Source organism: Astatotilapia calliptera, chromosome 3 (genome assembly GCF_964374335.1).
Source record: "Astatotilapia calliptera chromosome 3, fAstCal68.1, whole genome shotgun sequence".
Classification (NCBI taxonomy): Eukaryota; Metazoa; Chordata; class Actinopteri; order Cichliformes; family Cichlidae; genus Astatotilapia; species Astatotilapia calliptera.
In genome coordinates, this window is record NC_137424.1 from 84281071 (window position 1) to 84300613 (window position 19543).

General features: G+C 42.0%; 1 protein-coding gene and 1 long non-coding RNA gene across 5 annotated transcripts in view; one reads left to right on the plus strand and one right to left on the minus strand.

Moving 5' to 3' along the window:
- Positions 1-19543, plus strand: part of LOC145426036 (uncharacterized) — a 315349-nt gene that overhangs the window by 88846 nt on the left and 206960 nt on the right. The window lies entirely within an intron of this gene.
- The window catches only part of LOC145425991 (NACHT, LRR and PYD domains-containing protein 12-like), a 262822-nt gene that overhangs the window by 5548 nt on the left and 237731 nt on the right, over positions 1-19543 (minus strand). For all 4 annotated transcript variants that reach the window (XM_080299524.1, XM_080299526.1, XM_080299523.1 and 1 more), the window contains 2 exons: positions 3987-4160; positions 1798-1971 (listed from right to left, as the gene is read on the minus strand). In XM_080299524.1, coding sequence (XP_080155650.1) covers positions 1798-1971; positions 3987-4160 — 348 coding nt within the window. The remainder of the gene's footprint in view (positions 1-1797; positions 1972-3986; positions 4161-19543) is intronic.

The window sequence follows — 19543 nt, forward strand, 5'->3', positions numbered from 1 at the left end:
TTAAAACATAGAAAAACACACCACACAAAATACTGCAAAAGGAAAATGCCTTACATACATGTAGTGTATGAACACAAAACACACATTTCACTCAAAAATTAAGATGTGCAAATAAACAAATCAACTTGTCTGAGATCAACATCTTCTGTTGAAAAAACAACAACCCCACAAAACAAGAAAACTACAGAAAACACCACAAAACAACACAGTGAGGCCAAATTAACAAGTCTTTTTATCATATGTTGATGCTTCTTTCCTGTATGACAAACAAAACAGATGTTTGTCTGTTTTTTTTAAAGTTATTTCATGATGTTTAACTACATTGCTGTTTGTATTATTGCTGAAGTCCTAAATGATCAGCTTTAAAGTGTTTGTGCTAATAACATCATAGCATCATGTGCAGTCAGACAGAGAACAGCACTGACTGGGAGAGGCTTGAACAGATGACAGACTCAGGTAAGCATATAAGACTTTAAGAATGCATCTACCTAAAATCTATTTAATGTATCATCTATGATATTATACAATTCTAATGTATTCAGTTCATGTCCCTTAAACAGGCAGCCTGAAAGTATGAAATATTCATATACAAAAACACATATTTGTGTACTGTCTCAGTGGCTGGTGGTGTCCCACAGGCCTCAGTGTGAGCTTGAAGAACATTTATACTGTTGAATGTAATGTTTAAGTGGTTTATTGTGTCGGTGCTCACGATAAACACATTTTGAATGACAGATGGGGAACTTCAATAGAACAAAAAAGTGTCCATTCTTTGTGCCCATATGGATCAGTCATGTTATCATTATTTCCCCCAAAGGTGTTGCCAAAGCCACCAAGTCAATACTTAAAAGACACAAAAATATAAAGTTTTCTGTTTACTCGGCGACGACTTCACTTTTAGCTTTTAATCAGAAAGCCTTAAGTTAACGGTTAAGGCTTTCACTCGAGGGAAGTAACTCATTACTGCTCCTGCTAAGTAATGTTAGCTAAGTTCACAGCTTATTCCATGCTGCTGTACTAGCGCTGCCGTACTGCATCAGACTCAGTGCATTTCAACCATTTATCCCACGAGTTTAATAGCTGGCAAAAAATAATAATTTTAAAAATTAGAATTACACATACTCAAATTATTTACTAGGTCTTGTGTAAACTCCCCCATTGTCAAAGGGTGCAAATACTTTTTGCAGACTTTTCAGGTACATTTGGACCTCGTCTTCTCCATGATTTGTATTTGAAAATTTCCAGCAAACACTCATCGGTGTAACTCGTCATTTTATTTCTCTAATAAGAAGACGATTCAATCAGATAGTGAATAAAATACAGTTAAAGTTTCAAGCACTTCTCAAGGATTTCAAGCACCCATACAAACCCTGTAAATAACAGCCACTGCTTTGAACGCTTAAGTCAGGCTGATCTCAGTGCTGTGACAACGATGAAACTGATCAGCTGTTTAGATGAGTGAATAACAGATCAGCTTGATTTGATGTTTCCACAGTTGATGATTTAGGACCATGATCTATACATCTTGTAACACTGTCAGAAATAATCCAGCTTTATTTCCTGTAGACACGAACGTGACAGACATCATCACATCGGCTCAAACACATGATCGCAATCAGCTTCTAACTCATCTGATTGGTTGCCTGTGGTTGTGTCCAAGCCTGTCACCATTCTCCTCTCGCAGCTTCACTGAGAAGCTGCAGCTTTACAGGAAACACTGCATCTTTCTTTCATACCGACTGTGTTTAGTACAATACTGCTGACAGCACCACCCACTCACTCCATCACTCTACTGACCTCAGAGTCTCCAGTCTGTAGTCTGGACTCTGCTGAAGATCACACAGCTGCTTCACATCTGGATCAAGCAGGTTGTTTCCCCACAGCTTCAGCTCTCTCAGATGGGAGGGGTTGGACTTCAGTGCTGCTGCCAGATAATCACAGCTGATCTTTGACAAACCACAGTCCCAAAATCTGTAAAAAGAATGAAAGATGTAAGTTTATTACGTCCACTTATGGACAATCTCATGTTCAAACATGGTGCTTGTTATGGGCAACTGTGGTTTGCACAGAAGTCCAACAACAAAACACTGCTCAGGTTCAGATCCAGGGGGCCGTTGCTCCCAATCGCGCCCCTCCAGGTCTCGCTGTCATTGCCCACGGGAGAATTAAAGTCTCCCAGTAGGACAACAAAAGTCCCCAGACAGAGCACCCTCAAGCACCCTGCCCAGGGACTCTAAGAAGGCTGGGTACTCTGAAGCACCACTCGGCACATAAGCACAGATGACAGTCAGGACCTGTTCCCCAACTGGAAGGCGCAAGGAACAAACCCTCTGGTTCACCAAGAGAAACCCCAACGTACAGGCAGCAAGCGAAGAGGATACTAGGATACCCAGCTCGCCGCCTCTCACCAAGGGCAACTCCAGACTGAGACAGAGTCCAGCCCCTCTCCAGGAGACTGGATCCCAGAGCCCAAGCTGTGCATTAAGGTGAGACTGACTATATCTAGCAGGTACCTCTCAACCTCATGCATTAACTCAGGCTCCTTCCTCCACCAGATGATAAATAGTAAAAAAAAAAAAAAAAAAAGCTAATTCATCACATTTATTTGTTGAAAGAAATTCAGTCAGTGATTTTTGAAGGATTAAACAGTTTATCAGTGGATGAAAATAAAAAAAGCAGAATTTGACTGTTTATTGTTGACCAGCTGAGAGATGTAGGATTGTCTGGCTGATTTGACTTCATTGTTGTAACATGTTACAATATATATATTCTTAATGCTATTTTCTGTTTAAATTGTTTCATAGAGCCCAGTGTAGGAAAACGCCCTTGTGAGTTAGAATGTATGCCAAAAGTCACAGAGTGAAGGAATCATTTTATTATTGAACAACAACATGGTTGTTACTAGGGGTGCAACGATACACAAAATTCACGGTTCGGTTCGGTTCGATACTTTGGTGTCACGGTTCGATATTTTTTCGATACAAAAAAAATGTTCATGCCTTTTTAATTTGTCATTTATTAAAATTATAAATATATATTTTAACTCAAAAGTACAGTTTTTAAGGAAAGTTGATAAAAAAAATTACAAATTTTGTATTGTTCTTTTTTTTTTTTCCCCTTTGGTTTTCTTTCTTTCTCTCCCGTCTTTCTTTCATTCTTTCCCCCTGTCCTATCCCACAGTCATGTCTGTCCCGTTTGCAACTGAAAATAAAATAAATTCATAATTATAATAAAGGTCAATCAAATGGACCAATATGATGATCCACTTGGTAAAATAAATCCGCTTGGCATCTTTCTTGGCCTCAAGACAACAATTCTGATGGCTATAGATCCAAACAGGACAAAAAAAATAAATAAATAAATAAATAAATAAATAATTTTTTTTTTTTTTTTAAATTGTATTGTTCGATACATATGCGTACCGAACCGAAAGCACTGTATCGAACGGTTCGATATCGATACGAATATCGTTGCACCCCTAGTTGTTACATATGTTACATACATATATATACACACATATATATATATATATATATATACATATATATACATATATACATATATATACACATATATACACATATATATATATACACATATATATATATATATATATATGTATATATATATGTATATATATATATACATATACATATATATATATATATACATATATATACATATATACATATATACATATATATACATATATATACATATATATACACATATATATATATATATATATATATATATATATACACACATATATGTGACATTCATGGCTCTCTCAGCAAAAAAGGTTCCCGACCCCCTGTTCTATCAGGAGTAAAATATTTGAGACACTGGAAATATTGCAGATTACTGCATTCTGCTTTTATTGGCATTTCAAGCCAGTTTTTAATTTAGGGCTTGTATGTTTTGTGTTGTACTGCTGTCTTTAAAGCACATCATATTCATCACTGCACAACTAAATAATGACTTACGACAGATGTTCTAGTTGGCATCGTGGACTCTCCAGAAAACCACACAGATGCTTCACTCCTGAATCTTTCAGATTATTACAGTCCAAGTGTAGCGCTCTCAGATGGGAGGGGTTGGACTTCAGTGCTGCTGCCAGACATTCACAGCTGCTCTCTGAAAAACCACAGCCCCAAAATCTGTAAAAAGAATGAAAGATGTAAGTTTATTAGACAAAGTGCTTGGAATCATTCAGTGTTTCATCATCTGTTCAGAGCTGAAGAAGGTTCAGAATGTAGAAGTTTAGAAAATGGAAACTCCAAACAGCTGAAGCCGACAGGAAGCAGCTTCAAACAGGAAACTGTGCAGAGTTTCACACTATATGTCCTGATGCAGCCAGTTGGATTTTGGAGATTTGAATCTCTGTTCTGTGACTAAGTCCTTGAATCATTTCTTCCAGGTCGTCCAACAAGACAGACTAAGTGTTGGACATGTGTTTTGGCTCCATTAGGGGAGCTTCTAAATGTGATGTGATGGCCCCTCTGGGTCTGTCAGGTCACAGCACTGAAGAGAGCTCAAACTGGGCACACAGTTGTTCCAGTCTGGACCAAAGACTCTATACTGGGACTAAGGGACTGCTCTGACTGCACCCACTGGGACTTTTTAGAATAGAATAGCTTTTTATTGTCACTGTTACAAGAACAGTGAAAGGCAGTTTGGCATCTATCCATGTGTGTGGAGTACACAATAGCGTAAGTATTTACACAATAACAGACAAATTTACATTTACACAAGAAAGATATGTACAAGTTATACATACACCTGCAAACATACACACCCATACATACATATATGTATATATACACATATGCATTCGTACATACATACATACAGATCTGGTTGACATTCCTGCTGTCAGCATGCCAGTTGCACGCTCCCTCATTGCTTGTGGCATCTGTGGCATTTTGCTGTGAGACAAAACTGCACATTCCAGGGTGGCCTTTTGTTGTGGGCAGTCTGAGGTACACCTGTGCACTACTCATGATGTCAGATCAGCATCCTGATGTGGCACACCTGTGAGGTGGGATGGATTATCTCAGATGTGCCCACTACCACACATTTGGACTGATTTGTGACCACTGTTTGGGAGGGATGGTTATATTGTGTATCTGGAATGAATTTTAGGTCTCTACGTCCATCCCATGGGGAATGGGAGCAGTAACAAAGGTGTTGCGTTTATATTGTTGTTCAGTGTATATACACATACACATGCAGTGTGATCAGTGATATTGCACATTGAGTGGGGGGGGGGGGGGGGTTGCTGTTGGAACTATACTAAATAATGTTATAATAAATACAGTTTAAAGAGGTAAGGGTGTTGTTTGCATTGACATATAAACAGAAATATGATTTATAAATAAGGTGTAATGTCCATGAGTGTTGGCAGTGCAGTTATCATCCAATCAGGGTGCAGGTAGGGCATGTCTGACAGCCTGTGGGTAGAAGCTTCTGTTGAGTCTTTGACCTGTTGGACCTGTAGCGTTTACGAGAGGGAAGGGGGGAAAGTGAGTGTCCAGGGTGCGAGGGGTCTTTGATGATGATGCTGGCTTCCTGCTGAAGTCTGCCACTATAGATGTCTCTGAGGGGGGTTAGTGAAGTGCCGATTGGCCGCTCTGCTGCCCTCACCACCCGCTGCAGCTTCCTCTTGTCCTCCGCGATGCAGCAGTTGAACCAGAGTGTGCAGTAGTAAGTCAGAAGGCTCTCAATGGTGGAGCAGTAGAAGTTTACTAGCAGTCTTTGGGGGTAATTGGGTCTGACGTAGTTTCCTGAGGAAGTGCAGCCTTTGTTGTGCTTTCCCTACCTGGTGGGAGATGTTTGTGGACCAGGTGAGGTCGGCCGAGATGTGGACTCCGAGGAACTTGAAGCTTTCTACTTTTTTTTTTTTTTTTTTTTTAAAGGCTCATGTTCTCACTTAGATCATCGATTTCTACTGACATTTCTTTCTGGGAAAAATGGGGATTACTTTGGAAACAGGAAGTATTTTCCCCAATAAGCAGCCCTGGATGAGTAAATCACTCCAACGTGTTCTCAGGCAGAAGAAGCTGTCTTGTTATGAGGGAGAGAAGAAAAAGATTGAGGCACAGAAACCTGTTGAAAGAGAGATAAAGCAGCTAAAATCAGGTGTAAAAGTAAAGCAGAGGATGAGCTGAATAAAGGACACTCAAGGCTGGCTTGGAAAACAAGGAGCAAAGATGAATGTGATGCTGAATCAGCAGAAGACTTGGACTCATTTGATTCCAGCTTTGATATCATTGATTTCAATGAAGAGCTTTGTGATTGTAGCAAAGGGCTGGTAGCTCTGAGAGTCCCACTGATGAGGTGTTTGTGTAGAAATCTCTTAGTGGGACCAAAGAGAGAAAAAGCCCTGGTCCTGATGCTGTGGGAGGGAAATGATTGAAGTGTGCTGTGAGGAACTGACTGGGAGATTTCCACACATTTTCCAGTCCTACTTGGAACAACAGGAAGTCCCCAGCATATGGAAACAAGGGTTAAGTGCAGAGGTGGGTAGTAACGAGTTACATTTACTCAGTTACATTTACTTAAGTTTTTGGGAAAAAAACGGTACTTTTAAAGTACTTTTTTGCACAATACTTCTTACTTTTACTTGAGTACATTTATGAAGAAGAAACAGTACTTTTACTCCGCTACATTTGCAAAATTCGACTCGTTACTTTTAAAAAAATAATTAGTTTAACACATTAGATAACATGCCGTCAGTGGAGTTTCCGGTAACTCTTTCACCAATCAGATGTGGCCATGCAGTCACATGACCAGTTTGAAACTGTGGCGGGCAGAGCGGCCCAAGCGTTTCAAAGTAGCGACACACGGAAAGAAGAAACATGGCAGAGTCTACGCTAGAGCTGAGGAGGATGAACAGCATTTTCCTCACATACAAAGAATGTTTCGCTTAAAAGCAGCACAAAAGAACAGCTCTGTCTGTAGTGTCGCATGTCGCTAGAGTTCCACGCACATGCAAACAGCTCGTCTCTACTGCTTTAACTGTTAAAACAGAAGACAATACTGCGGCTGACAGGGTTTATTATGTGAAGCAGCAGCTCGTTTAGTTTAAACGGTCTGCATTAAGCTGGGCAAACACTGTGCGATTGTTTTCAGTCACGTTATTCAGCTCCTGCTCAAACTGTACAATTAAATCGCAGGGGTTAGAAGTTCATAGGTCACGATGCAGGTCTCACACTATACGACCTGATGCTCTGATGCGACCTGAGTGCTCACACTGTGCGTCCATAACATGAAGGTTATCATACAAAATCTGTCTCTCGCGCTCCCTCTCTGTCTTTTACTCACACAGACACGCACACCATCAACTCTGCTAAATTACTAATGGAAAACATTGACCAGGCAGCTGTAATTGAGCAGCAATGTCCATCCAACTCTTTTCATGGTTGTTGTAGTCGTGATAATTTTGTGAGGCCACATTGAAAAGCCTCGGATACGGAAGCGTAGCGCTGCCACCCAGGCAAAAGAAAAATAGAAAAGTATATTGTTCTAACATTATACTCAATATTCACACACAGTCAGACTGATGGAGCCTCTCACCACACTTTTTTTCCCCTCTCTCTCTCTTTCTATTTACAAACAAGGGATGTTTCCACACTCTCTCCACCTGTCTAAACGAAACACCCAGCGTACATCATTAGACATACACACACAATTATGGGCATTCTGAGGCTTGTCACATGGAATGTAAATGGAGCTGGCACCAGAGGAAAGAGGTTAAAGATATTTAACCAGCTTAAAAAACTACAGGCAGATGTTGTTTTATTACAAGAAACTCACAGACCTGTCACAGGTTTAAACGAACTTAAAACACCTGAGTTTCCTAACGTGTTTGCAGCCTGTTATAATTCTAGACAACGGGGAGTAGCAATTTTAATACATAAAAATGTTAATTTTACAGTACTCGATACTGTTATAGATCCAGAGGGTAGATTTCTAATTATTAAACTATCAATATTGAACAAAAAACTATGTATTGTAAGTATATATGGTCCAAATGTTGATGAACCCTCATTCTTCCACGGATTTTTTAGTGCACTCTCTGAACACCTCGATTGCACACTCATTCTTGGCGGTGACCTCAACCTTGGACTAAATGAAGAAATGGATAGGCTCAACACAACAGGAACTCAGCGCAATTGGCAATCCACAAATATAATCAAACAGTATATGAGCGACTTTGGCCTTCGCGATGCATGGCGCTCCCTTCACCCCAACAGTAAGGAATATACTTTTTTCTCGCATGTTCATCACTCTTACTCTCGTCTGGATTATTTTTTGGTCAGCAGCTCACTGCTGAGTGACATTTCAGACACTGAGATTCATCCTATAGCTATCAGTGATCATGCTCCTGTATCTTTAAAACTAATGCACAGGAATAATACTATGCCAAGTAAAAACTGGAGATTTAATATATCACTTCTTAAAGATGAAGACTTTATTAAATATTTTAAAAAAGAGTGGACTTCATATTTAGACTTTAATGACACTCCCGGAATATCTGCGTCTGTTTTATGGGAAGCAGGAAAAGCTGTGATGAGAGGTAAAATAATTTCTTTCTCATCACACAAAAAGAAAGAAGAAAACAAAAACATTCAGGAATTAGAAAAAACCATCAAATCACTAGAAGAAGCCTACGCGTGCAACCAAGATCAGGAAACATTGAACAAAATATGCAAGACAAAACTAGAATTAAATGAAACTATTAATAAAAAAACACAATTCCTTATACAAAGACTTCGATTGCAGAATTTTGAACACAGTAACAAATCAGGTCGATATCTAGCTAACCAGTTAAAAATAAATAAAGAAAAAACAACTATATGTGCTGCTAAAGATTTATCGGGGAACACAATATATGACCCTGGAAGAATAAACAACATTTTTAGGGATTTCTATCAAACTTTATACTCACCACAAATAAACCCATCTAAAAATGAAATTGATCAATTTCTTGACAACGTAAATCTCCCAAAATTACTAGACAGTCAAGCAATGGAACTGGATTCGCCACTGACGCCAAGTGAATTCCAGGAAGCCCTGATAAGTATGCCCAATAATAAGGCTCCAGGTCCAGACGGCTTCCCTGCAGAATTCTACAAAGAATTCTGGACAATTCTGGCACCAGTATTCCACGGAATGTTGCAGGAAATCGAGGAAAATGGCAGACTACCACCAAATATGAACTCTGCCAACATTAGTCTCCTGCTAAAACCAGGCAAAGACCCTTTATTTCCCTCAAGCTATCGTCCAATTTCTCTTTTAAATGTAGACCTTAAAATAATCTGCAAAGCTCTCTCAAAGAGATTAGAAAAAATAACCCCCCTCTTAATTCATCCTGACCAGACTGGTTTCATAAAAGGTCGGCACTCCTCAACAAACACTCGTAGATTACTTAATTTAATAGATTACTCATACGATAAAAACATTGAAACCATAATATTATCTCTAGATGCAAAAAAAGCATTTGACAGAGTTAACTGGAAATTTTTATTCGCAACTTTACACAAATTTGGTTTCGGAAACTCTTTTATAAACTGGATAAGAATATTATACAATTCCCCAACAGCTCGTATCAGAACAAATGACCAGACATCCTCCAGCTTCTGTCTCCTGAGGGGCACCAGGCAGGGATGCCCACTTTCCCCTTCACTTTTTGCAATTTTTATCGAACCTCTAGCAGCAGCATTTAGACAGGCTACAACAATTAAGGGCATAAAATGTAAGAACATAGAACATAAAATCAGTCTCTATGCGGATGATGTGTTGCTTTTTCTGCAAAACACACAAACCAACCTCTCTGAGGTAATTACTCTAATAAACTGGTTTTCAAGAGTTTCAGATTATTCAATTAACTGGCCAAAATCTACAGTTCTCCCCATTAACTGCTTCTTCCATAATTCTTCCTCTGCCCCACTGCAATCAGGAAATATTAAATATTTAGGTATTAATGTTTCTCCTAAGCTTTCAGACTTAACTAAATTAAATCACATCCCACTTCTTTTTTTTTTTTTTTTTTTTAAAGTGACAATCACATCCCACTTCTAAAGAAAGTAGAAGGCGATCTGACTAGATGGAAATCTTTACCCATATCACTCATGGGAAGGGTCGCCACTATAAAAATGATGATCTTGCCAAAAATAAATTACTTATTTTTGATGATCCCTAACAAACCATCACAAGATTGGTTCAGATCTCTGGATTCATATATTTCCAAATTCCTTTGGAAAGATAAACCCCCGCGTATCAGCTTAAAAACGCTACAAAGAACCAAGGATAGAGGAGGATTAGATCTGCCTAATTTTCACCAATACTTCTTAGCCAACAGGCTTCAGTTCATCTCAGAATGGTCAAAACATACCTTCCTAGATGAGCCCTGGCTAGATGTTGAACAGGCACTATGCAAGGATCTAGAGATTTCAGACCTACCATTTATTAGCTCAAACATCAAAAGACATGAATGTTTTAAAAGTATCAACATCAGCTCCTCTCTGACAGCATGGTGGGAGTTTCTAAAAATAACGGAGTCTTCACTAATCCCATGCAAACGTACTCCTATCTGGAATAACCCTGACATATTACAAAACAATAATATGATTAACTTCCCAGAATGGAGTTGTAAAGGAATTAAATACTTAGAACATATATTGGAGGGAACAGAATTGATCCCATTTGACAGACTAGTTGCACAATATGGGATCAACAAGAAAAATTTTTTAGAATATCAACAAATTAAATCCATTATAAAAAAGAAATTTAACCTCAGTCAAGTTGAATTACAAACACCACCAAGTGCGGCACATTTTCTTACTCTTAAATCCCCCAAATTATTATCTAAAATATATAGAACACTTTCTAAATTAGATGAATCAATATCCCTTCCTATTGCAAAGTGGGAAGCAGATTTATCAGTCAGTTTAAACCAAAACTTCTGGTCTCAGGTATGCTTAAAAACTTTTAAATTGATTAAAAATCCCAGTCTGCAATTAATACAATACAAAATACTACATAGAGTGCACTATACAGGTCATCGGATGTTCAAGATGGGCTTTACATCTTCCAACAACTGCTCACACTGTCAAAACAATACACCGGACAATTACAGTTGTGGTCAAAAGTTTACATACACTTGTAAACAATATAACATAATGGCTCTACTGAGTGTCCCGTTACTTCTAAAACTCTGATTTTCCTCTGATAGAGTGATTGGAACAGATACTTCTTTGTCACAAAAAACATTCATGAAGTTTGGTTCTTTAATGACTTTATTATGGGTTAACAGAAAAAAGTGATCACATCTGCTGGGTCAAAAATATACATACAGCAACATGAATTAGCAATTTTGGTGACTTAGAAAGTTGTCAGTGAACTGAGCTTCATAGCATGGCCTCTTAACTTCTTGTGAGTGATTATGAGTGACGACAGCTGGTGACTTCTCTTAGACCAGTTAAATAGGGCTCATTGGATACAAACGCCCACAAATGCTACAATGGGAAAGTCAAAGGAGCTCAGCATGGATCTGAAAAAGTGAATTATTGACTTGAACAAGTCAGGAAAGTCACTTGGGGCCATTTCAAAGCAGCTGCATGTCCCAAGAGCAACAGTGCAAACAATTGTTTGTAAGTATAAAGTGCATGGCACTGTTTCGTCACTGCCAAGATCAGGAAGAGAACGCAAGCTATCACCTGCTGCTGAGAGAAAATTGGTCAGGAGGGTAAAGAGTCAACCAAGAATCACCAAAAGGCAGATCTGCCAAGAATTAGAAGGTGCTGGAACACAGGTGTCATTGTCCACAGTTAAACGTGTTTTGCGTCTCCATGGACTGAGAGGCTGCCGTGCAAGAAGGAAGCCCTTGCTCCAAAAGCGGCACCTGAAGGCTCGACTGAAGTTTGCTGCTGATCACATGGACAAAGATAAGACCTTCTGGAGGAAAGTTCTGTGGTCAGACTAAACAAAAATCGAGCTTTTTGGCCACAATGCCCAGCGATATGTTTGGAGGAGAAAAGGTGAGGCCTTTGACCCCAAGAACACCATGCCTACAATAAAGCATGGTGGTGGGAGTATTATGCTGTGGGGCTGTTTTGCTGCCAATGGAACTGGTGCTTTACAGAGAGTAAATGGGACAATGAAGAAGGAGGATTACTGTTGGGTCTGTGTTTCCACAAACCCCGCTAATTCTAGAGACTTATTCATCATGAAGAAAACAAGACAGTCGATCGATCCATTACTTGCACAAGGGAGGCCTATCTGTGTCCAGCACGACAAAGAACCCCAAATGGTGGCCTCCTCTCGCTGCCTTTTATTGACAAACTTCAAACAATAGTTTACAAAGCACCTCCCCTTGCAACCCCCCTTTGGTTACAAGACAAGGACTGTATGTAAGTGTGTGTGTGTGTGTGTGTGTGTGTGTGTGTGTGTGTGTGTGTGTGTGTGTGTGTGTGTGTGTGTGTGTGTGTTAGACCTCCTGCTGACCAAAAGGGTCATAAACCCAGGAAGCCTACATCAAAAGAAACAGATCTTTCAGTTAGGATGTATCTACAATAAAACCTCCCCCAGCACAGAGTGGCTGGAGAGGTGGTCAGGATCAAAGGAATGGCTTGATCCTACTGCTTAAACTAAGACTGTACAAATTTAAGAAACACAATGGCAACATTCAACAATTAGACTTAACAATTACCTTCACATTCTTCAACATAGCCTAAAATCATCAGCATGAAGGTTGGGTCTTGGGTGCAGTTGGGTGTTCCAACAGGACAATGACCCCAAACACACATCAAAAATGGTAAAGGAATGGCTAAATCAGGCTAGAATAAAGGTTTTAGAATGGCCTTCCCAAAGTCCTGACTTAAACCCCATTGAAAACACGTGGACAATGCTGAAGAAACAAGTCCATGTCAGAAAGCCATCAAATTTAACTGAACTGCACCAATTCTGTCAAGAGGAGTGGTCAAAGATTCAACCGGAAGCTTGTGGATGGCTACCAAAAGCGCCTAATTGAAGTGAAAATGGCTAAGGGACATGTAACCAAATATTAGCACTGCTGTATGTATATTTTTGAACCAGCAGATGTGATCACTTTTTTCTGTTAACCCATAATAAAGTCATTAAAGAACCAAACTTCATGAATGTTTTTTGTGACAAAGAAGTATTTGTTCCAATCGCTCTATCAGAGGAAAATCAGAGTTTTAGAAATAACGGGACGCTCGGTAGAGCCATTATATTATATTGTTTACAAGTGTATGTAAACTTTTGACCACAACTGTACATTCACGCTCTTTGGTTCTGCCCACCAGTGCAGAAGTTTTGGCGCGAGATATGTGAAGACTTATCAAAGTGTCTGAAATGTAACATTCCAACTTCCCCCTTAGTGTGTTTGTTGGGCAGCTTAGATAATGTCACTTCAGAAAGCAATATAGCCCATATGGTTTTCACTGCCCTATGCATAGCCAAGAAAACTGTCCTCATGAACTGGAAAAATAAAAACAATCTTAATTCTAACCAATATAGAAATTATCTATTAGATTACATTAGTTTTGATACAGCCTCGGCCACCACATCAGATCAATCGCTCTGGGCTCCTTTGATCGGCTCCATCACCTAGTGGGGGTGGGGGGTCATAGTTTGGTCCCGCCTTTAATGATGTGATTGGTGTGGGGGTAGGGACAGGCTTAGGGCGTCGGGGGATTCCCCGGAGGCATCTTCCTTGGGGGGCTCAACCCGGGGTAGCGGTCATGTCCGGTTGGGGGCTCCTTTCTGACCATTTCCTCGTGGCTGCGTGCAGCGGGGCTAGGGGAGGGTCTGTGGTGATGGACGTGGGTTACTGACCTCGTAGCCTGTCTGCCCCTGGGTGGGTCCGGGACGGGCGTGAGGGTCTGGGGGCGCTCCATCTCTGGGCCGGGGCCCTGGCTGGGCCTCGGGGCCTTGGGTCCTGGTTTGTGTGTCGCCGGGGTTGTGGGCGGGTGGGTGCGTGGGAGCCCATCCCTGGCGCAGGGTGCCGCCGGTGTGTCGAATCGCCTGTGGGGCTCTTCAACCGGTGGGGAAGATTGTTACACCTTGCAAGAGCTTTCCTCCCCTCAGGAACTCTCTGCAGGAGGGGGAGATACAGGAGAGGTGGAGGAAGATCTCAGCCTGGGTGTCTATTGTCTCATGTAGTCTGGAAGACGAGTGGATGGTGGGGTGGGTGTAGTTTTCTCTGTGGTGGGGTTGGGTGGACTGTCCCGGGCTCTGTGGGGCCGGGAGGCGCTGCTGCACTGGGCCCCGGTCTGGATGGGCCTGGGCCCCCTTTTCCCTGGCGGGTCGCGGAGTGTGGGAGTGCCTACTGGGGTCAGCGGGGGAGCTGGCCCCAGGGAGGGGTCACTGCCCCCCCCCCTTCCCTTCCTCCCCATCTCCAGCTGCCTCCCTCCTCCCGCTCCACCACAACCACCCACACATGCAGGGCCTTGGAGTAGGGGTATGTCACCAGGATGCAGAGGAGGCTACCCCCCCCCCCCCCCCTCTGTCCCCTTCTGGCTGCCTCTGCCTCAATTTTATCCTACAACTTAGACATTCACATTACTCACACCCTCATTACACATAAATATAGGATCTTGGGGGTGGGCACAATACACGGAGTCCAAGTTACCATCAGGGTGTACACCTCACCCCTGGCTTCGTTGCCCACCTCTCAATTTTAAATACATGTAGACATTGAGGGCCAACAGGAGGGACAATGCGCTTACCTGCTGCTCTCTGGCAGGTAGCTCCATGCCCTCCTGGGTTTTAATTGCACCTTAGAACACACATGCATCAACACTACTATGAGCGGGTGGAGGGAGGTTTGGAGTCTTTTCTTCTCACCCCCGTTCTCTGCGGCCTGCTGGGGCAGGGGGGGGCTGGGAGGAGTTGGCCGTCCGACTGCGGTCTGGGGTGTGGGGCCTCCCTGCTGCTGCGGAGTCGGGGCGGTCTGCCTCTCCCCACCGCAGGGAAAACGGTAACACCACCTGGGTCTGGGTGCAGTTCCCCCCTCCAGGGGCAGGGGTACCTAGACCCGGTATGTAGAGTACGCTTGGGGAGTGTGATTGCGTATACAGCGTCTCTTTATATTTGTCTCCACGTCGGTTGAGTGTGAAGTGCGCATGAGGGTGGGAATGGATGTTTGTGTTTGTGTGTGCCTGTATGTTTGTATCTATATGTCAGGTTGGGTATCAGACGCCACCTCTCTGGGGACACCTCGGGCCTTCCAAGGTTTGGAGGCCTATCTCCACCCACCACCACTTCCCCTGCCGGTGGCGGACTCCCTCAGGTGTCGGTGCGTTGGTGGTTCTTTGTATCTGGGGGTGGGCGTCCGGGTACTGTAGGAATGTTTAGCTTATTTTAGAGTTTAGAAATATGTTATTGTAGAATATAGAACTATTGTAGAGATATTGTGTGTAGAGTAATAAAGGCCTCACTCTGTTGTGAAGTTAGGAGTAGACTTTAGAAGGCTTCTCCCCCACTGAGTGGAAATTCCCCAGAGGATGTCTTAAGGTGAGGGTGTTAGCATTTGTAACTGTGGGGGGAGTTTTATGACCTCTAGGGAGTCATCTACACCCACAGTGTTTTAACTGTCACGCACACACATCCACACGCACACTCACTCACGAGCACTCACATAGACACGTGGGAACGTGCACATGTAGGCATTCACGTGCTCGTGCACATACACACAGACAGAGTTTGCAGCACACCGTAGAGGGGTTTTTATGATGGGGTCACTTCTATAAAGCTGACTGTAACCAACAAAGGAGTGAAGATTTTTGCAGAGGGACACCGGCCTCATCTTCCCTTCTAGAAGTGCATGCTTAAATGAAGAAGAATGTAGATGAATAAAGATTTTGTGAAAACGACTACTGAGTCCGGTGCCATCTCTGGATGCTCGAGGAATAAAAAGAACCGGGGTAAAACTGAATTCTCAACAGTTTTGGTGCCGAACCCGCGGGATTCGCTCGAGGCCCAGAGATGAATTGGCAGAGCTGAGATCGTGAAACGAGGCGAACAGAGAGCTAGCTCACATGATTAAAAGATAAGCACGACCTGTTTATTTTCGAACCGTGCATATTATTTAAAGCCTAAATTATCTGTTCGCTAAGTTGAACGTATCCCAGTGTAAATTCTCTCAGTAGAAAAGGCGGCTAGTGACCGCCTCAGTGCGTTAAAGCAAGAGACTTTTTTAAGAACTCCAAGTTGATGTTTAGCGTACTGTGAGTGACTAAAGCAAGAGACTTTTTTAAGAACTCCAAGTTGATGTTTAGCGTACTGTGCGACTAAAGCAAGAGACTTTTTTAAGAACTCCAAGTTGATGTTTAGCGTACTGTGCGACTAAAGCAAGAGACTTTTTTAAGAACTTCAGGTTGATGTTTAGCGCCCCGTAAGGATATCTCGGTGCGTTAAAGCAGGAGACGTTTGTTACGGATTAATAGAATCGGTGTTTCATCCGTCTTAGATATTAGGAAAAAGTGGCGGTGTTTGATCCGTCCTCGTGCGTTAAAGCAGGAAACTTGTGTTACTATTAGTTAGAAAGCGGGGCTGAAAAGCTTTGTCGCCGGCTAAGGGCCGTGTGCGCTCCGAGTTTGGCAACTCCACCCTTGGTCGGACGCGTCCTTGGGATTTGCCAGGTTGGTAACCTGGGCACTGAGGGCGCCTTAAATAACTAAAGCTAGGTGTTGGATCCTAGTCGTGGTTGATAACGTGCATGAGAGTGGGGGGCAAGTTGCGTTGTTAGTGAGAGAACGACTGCTTGGCTCAGCCCACTGACTGCAGTGTGTAGACTGTGTAGAGTGTGTGAAACCGCCGTTAGAGTCGGCGTCTCGTCTGAACTACGGGAGTTGATTAAAGTAACAAAAAGAATTCGTGTCTAAAAGTGTGTGTTTGTGGTGTGCAGAAATCGCGGCAGGAGGCCGTGTCGCGAATTGTTGCAAGCTGTGAAGTCAATTGGGGGGTTTAATTTGGTTTTATATTTTTTAGGGGAAGAGAAACTGCGGTATCAAGTCCGTGGCGCATGTTTGAACAATTCGTGAGGCGCACAAGCGGACGGTACCCGCTCTGTGTGCCGCTTGGGGCGTTGTCCTGAATCAGCAGAAGTGTCTCGCAGAAAGTTTGAATGGGACTGCGAGAAGCATGAAGTGTGTGTGAGCCAGCCTCGAGGGGGCGGGTTCACAGGTGGGACGAACGAAGAGTAAAGTGTGAGTGTGTGTGAGAGAGAAAGAAAAGGTGGGGGCGAGTGACCAGCCTGTGAGTGTGTGAATTCCTTGATGACAAAGAGGGAGACAAAGTAGATTAGTTGATTTTCTATGAAATAATAAGAGTTAAGAAATCGTAGTGATCAAAGAGGAGAAAATGACCTAAAGTAAATAAAGCAAATTAAAGAGTGGATCAGTGTTAGACTAATGATAAATAAATTGATAAAATTAATAGTGACATTTAAAGGTGATCAAGTACTCAAGGATGAATGGAGAATTTGATTGCTGACTGTATGAGAGCTGTTGGGCTGAAAGGAAATGAGGGTGAAAAAAGTTAACAGGTTAATGTGGGGCGAAAAAAAAAAAAAAAAAAAAAAAAAGAGAGAGAAAGAAAGTGATGAAAACAAAGAAAATAAAAAGTGTGGAAGTGTGAGTGGGAAATTGTCTCCAACTGGGAAGCAGTGACGCTACAGGTCACCTTCTTCCCCTGCTGGACACAAAAGAAAACATAATAAGGAGTGTGGTGGATAAAAATAATTAACAACAACATCAAGAAGATTTTTGTGTTTGCAGTTAAGAACAAATAAAAATTTATTTTTGGGGTTTAAAGTCAGTAGAGTTCAAAACAAAATAAGCAGAGATGTGTTGCTTTAGGAGTAATGAAAACATATGCAGTCACAGTGAATAATGAAAGTCTCTCAGTCTGTCGTTTACAGGTGGGGAACGGACCTGGATCAATCCTACACGGGCAGCAGTCGGAAGAAAATTATAGGTTGAAATCATTAGAAAAATAGAAAACACCCAGCCAGAATTTTTTGGCTGAATTGTTTTGCAGCTTCCCGTCCTCATCCTGAACAAGCAAGCTCCAAGGAAACGAATCTCTCCCTGAAGACACCGAGTGCAGTTTCAGAAGCACGAGCATGAACATCAACAGTGGACAGGAGTCCAAGAGACAATCTGAGCAGAGAGGTCCAGCAGCGCTGTGGGCAAACGGCATCAGAAAGAGAAGAACCACCATCTAGATTGGATGGATGGAGATGCGTTTCCAGCCAGCTGCAACCTCACTGTGTGTGAAGGACTTTTGAGAAGACTGTCTGAGTTTGACATTTGCCATGTTTGGAGCGAGATGGCAATGAAAGAGACAGTGGGACAAAGAGAGACACGGGACAAAACTGAAGAAAACTGACTGCCATTGGACTGAAAAGTGGGAGAGAAGGAGAGGAGCAGAAGAGGGCTGAGGCTGCTGTTTTAGTGTGGGCAATCAAATTAGGTTAAGGAATCCGGGGAGACAAGCGACTGCCTGGAAGTGGAGGATTGACACAGTGTCCAGACCACCACAAAAGGGGGAGGAAGACAAGCACTGAGGTATGCAAGTGTGCTGTTAGAAAATGGAAAGGTGACACCACACATGCAGCTAATATCCACCAGAGATAACACAAGACCATACACAAAGTGTTACACATTAAAAGAGGGTATTTGTAGAAGGGGTTGACAACACACAGCAAGCATTTGGGTTTAGCTGTGCCTGACTATGACAGAGATTTTCATTTAGATGTTTCTGAAACAAACTTTGGAGTGAACGGAGTTTTGTTTCAGAAAAAGGGGGGAAGGTACATGAAAGGATACATAAAAGCAGAAAATGTATTAACCCGACTAACACACACACACACACACACACACACACACACACACACACACACACACACAATTTTAAGTAGGCAATACGGTTACCATCATCCTGTCTGGTTTATTGAGTGGGTTGAGAACTGACACATAGACGACTGAATGAGTATTATTTTGGGGAACATGAGAGCAGGGTGAACAGAATCCTGCAGCCAGAGTTTGAATGAGTGAAACTGGCAGATTTTTGTTTTGTTTTGCTTTTGTTTCTGAAGTATGGGTGTTTTCTCACCTATAAGAGAAAGAACATTTTGTGACAAGTCCTAAGACCGGGCTTTTGTATTTTTTCTTTTGTTTTTCAGTTTATTTGTCATTTTTCATTTTATTTGTATTTTTTGAACAGTGCACTGATTTTTGTTTGTGAATTTCTTTTCTTTAAGCAGATCTGCACGTCGGGAATTAAAAGTGCTACACGTCGTCAAGAAAACCGTTGCGGGTGGGTTTCTCCACATTAAAATGGGCTCTGGAGAAAGCCACTTATTGGGACAAGTCCCTGTCCAAAAAGGATTCAGCGATGTAATCCGATCTAAAGTTCTTCTTTTCTTTTTGAAATGACGTCATTTTGCTGAGAGTGGAAACTAAATGCGACAATCGATTCCACTATCAGCAAAGAAAGAAAGAATGGATGA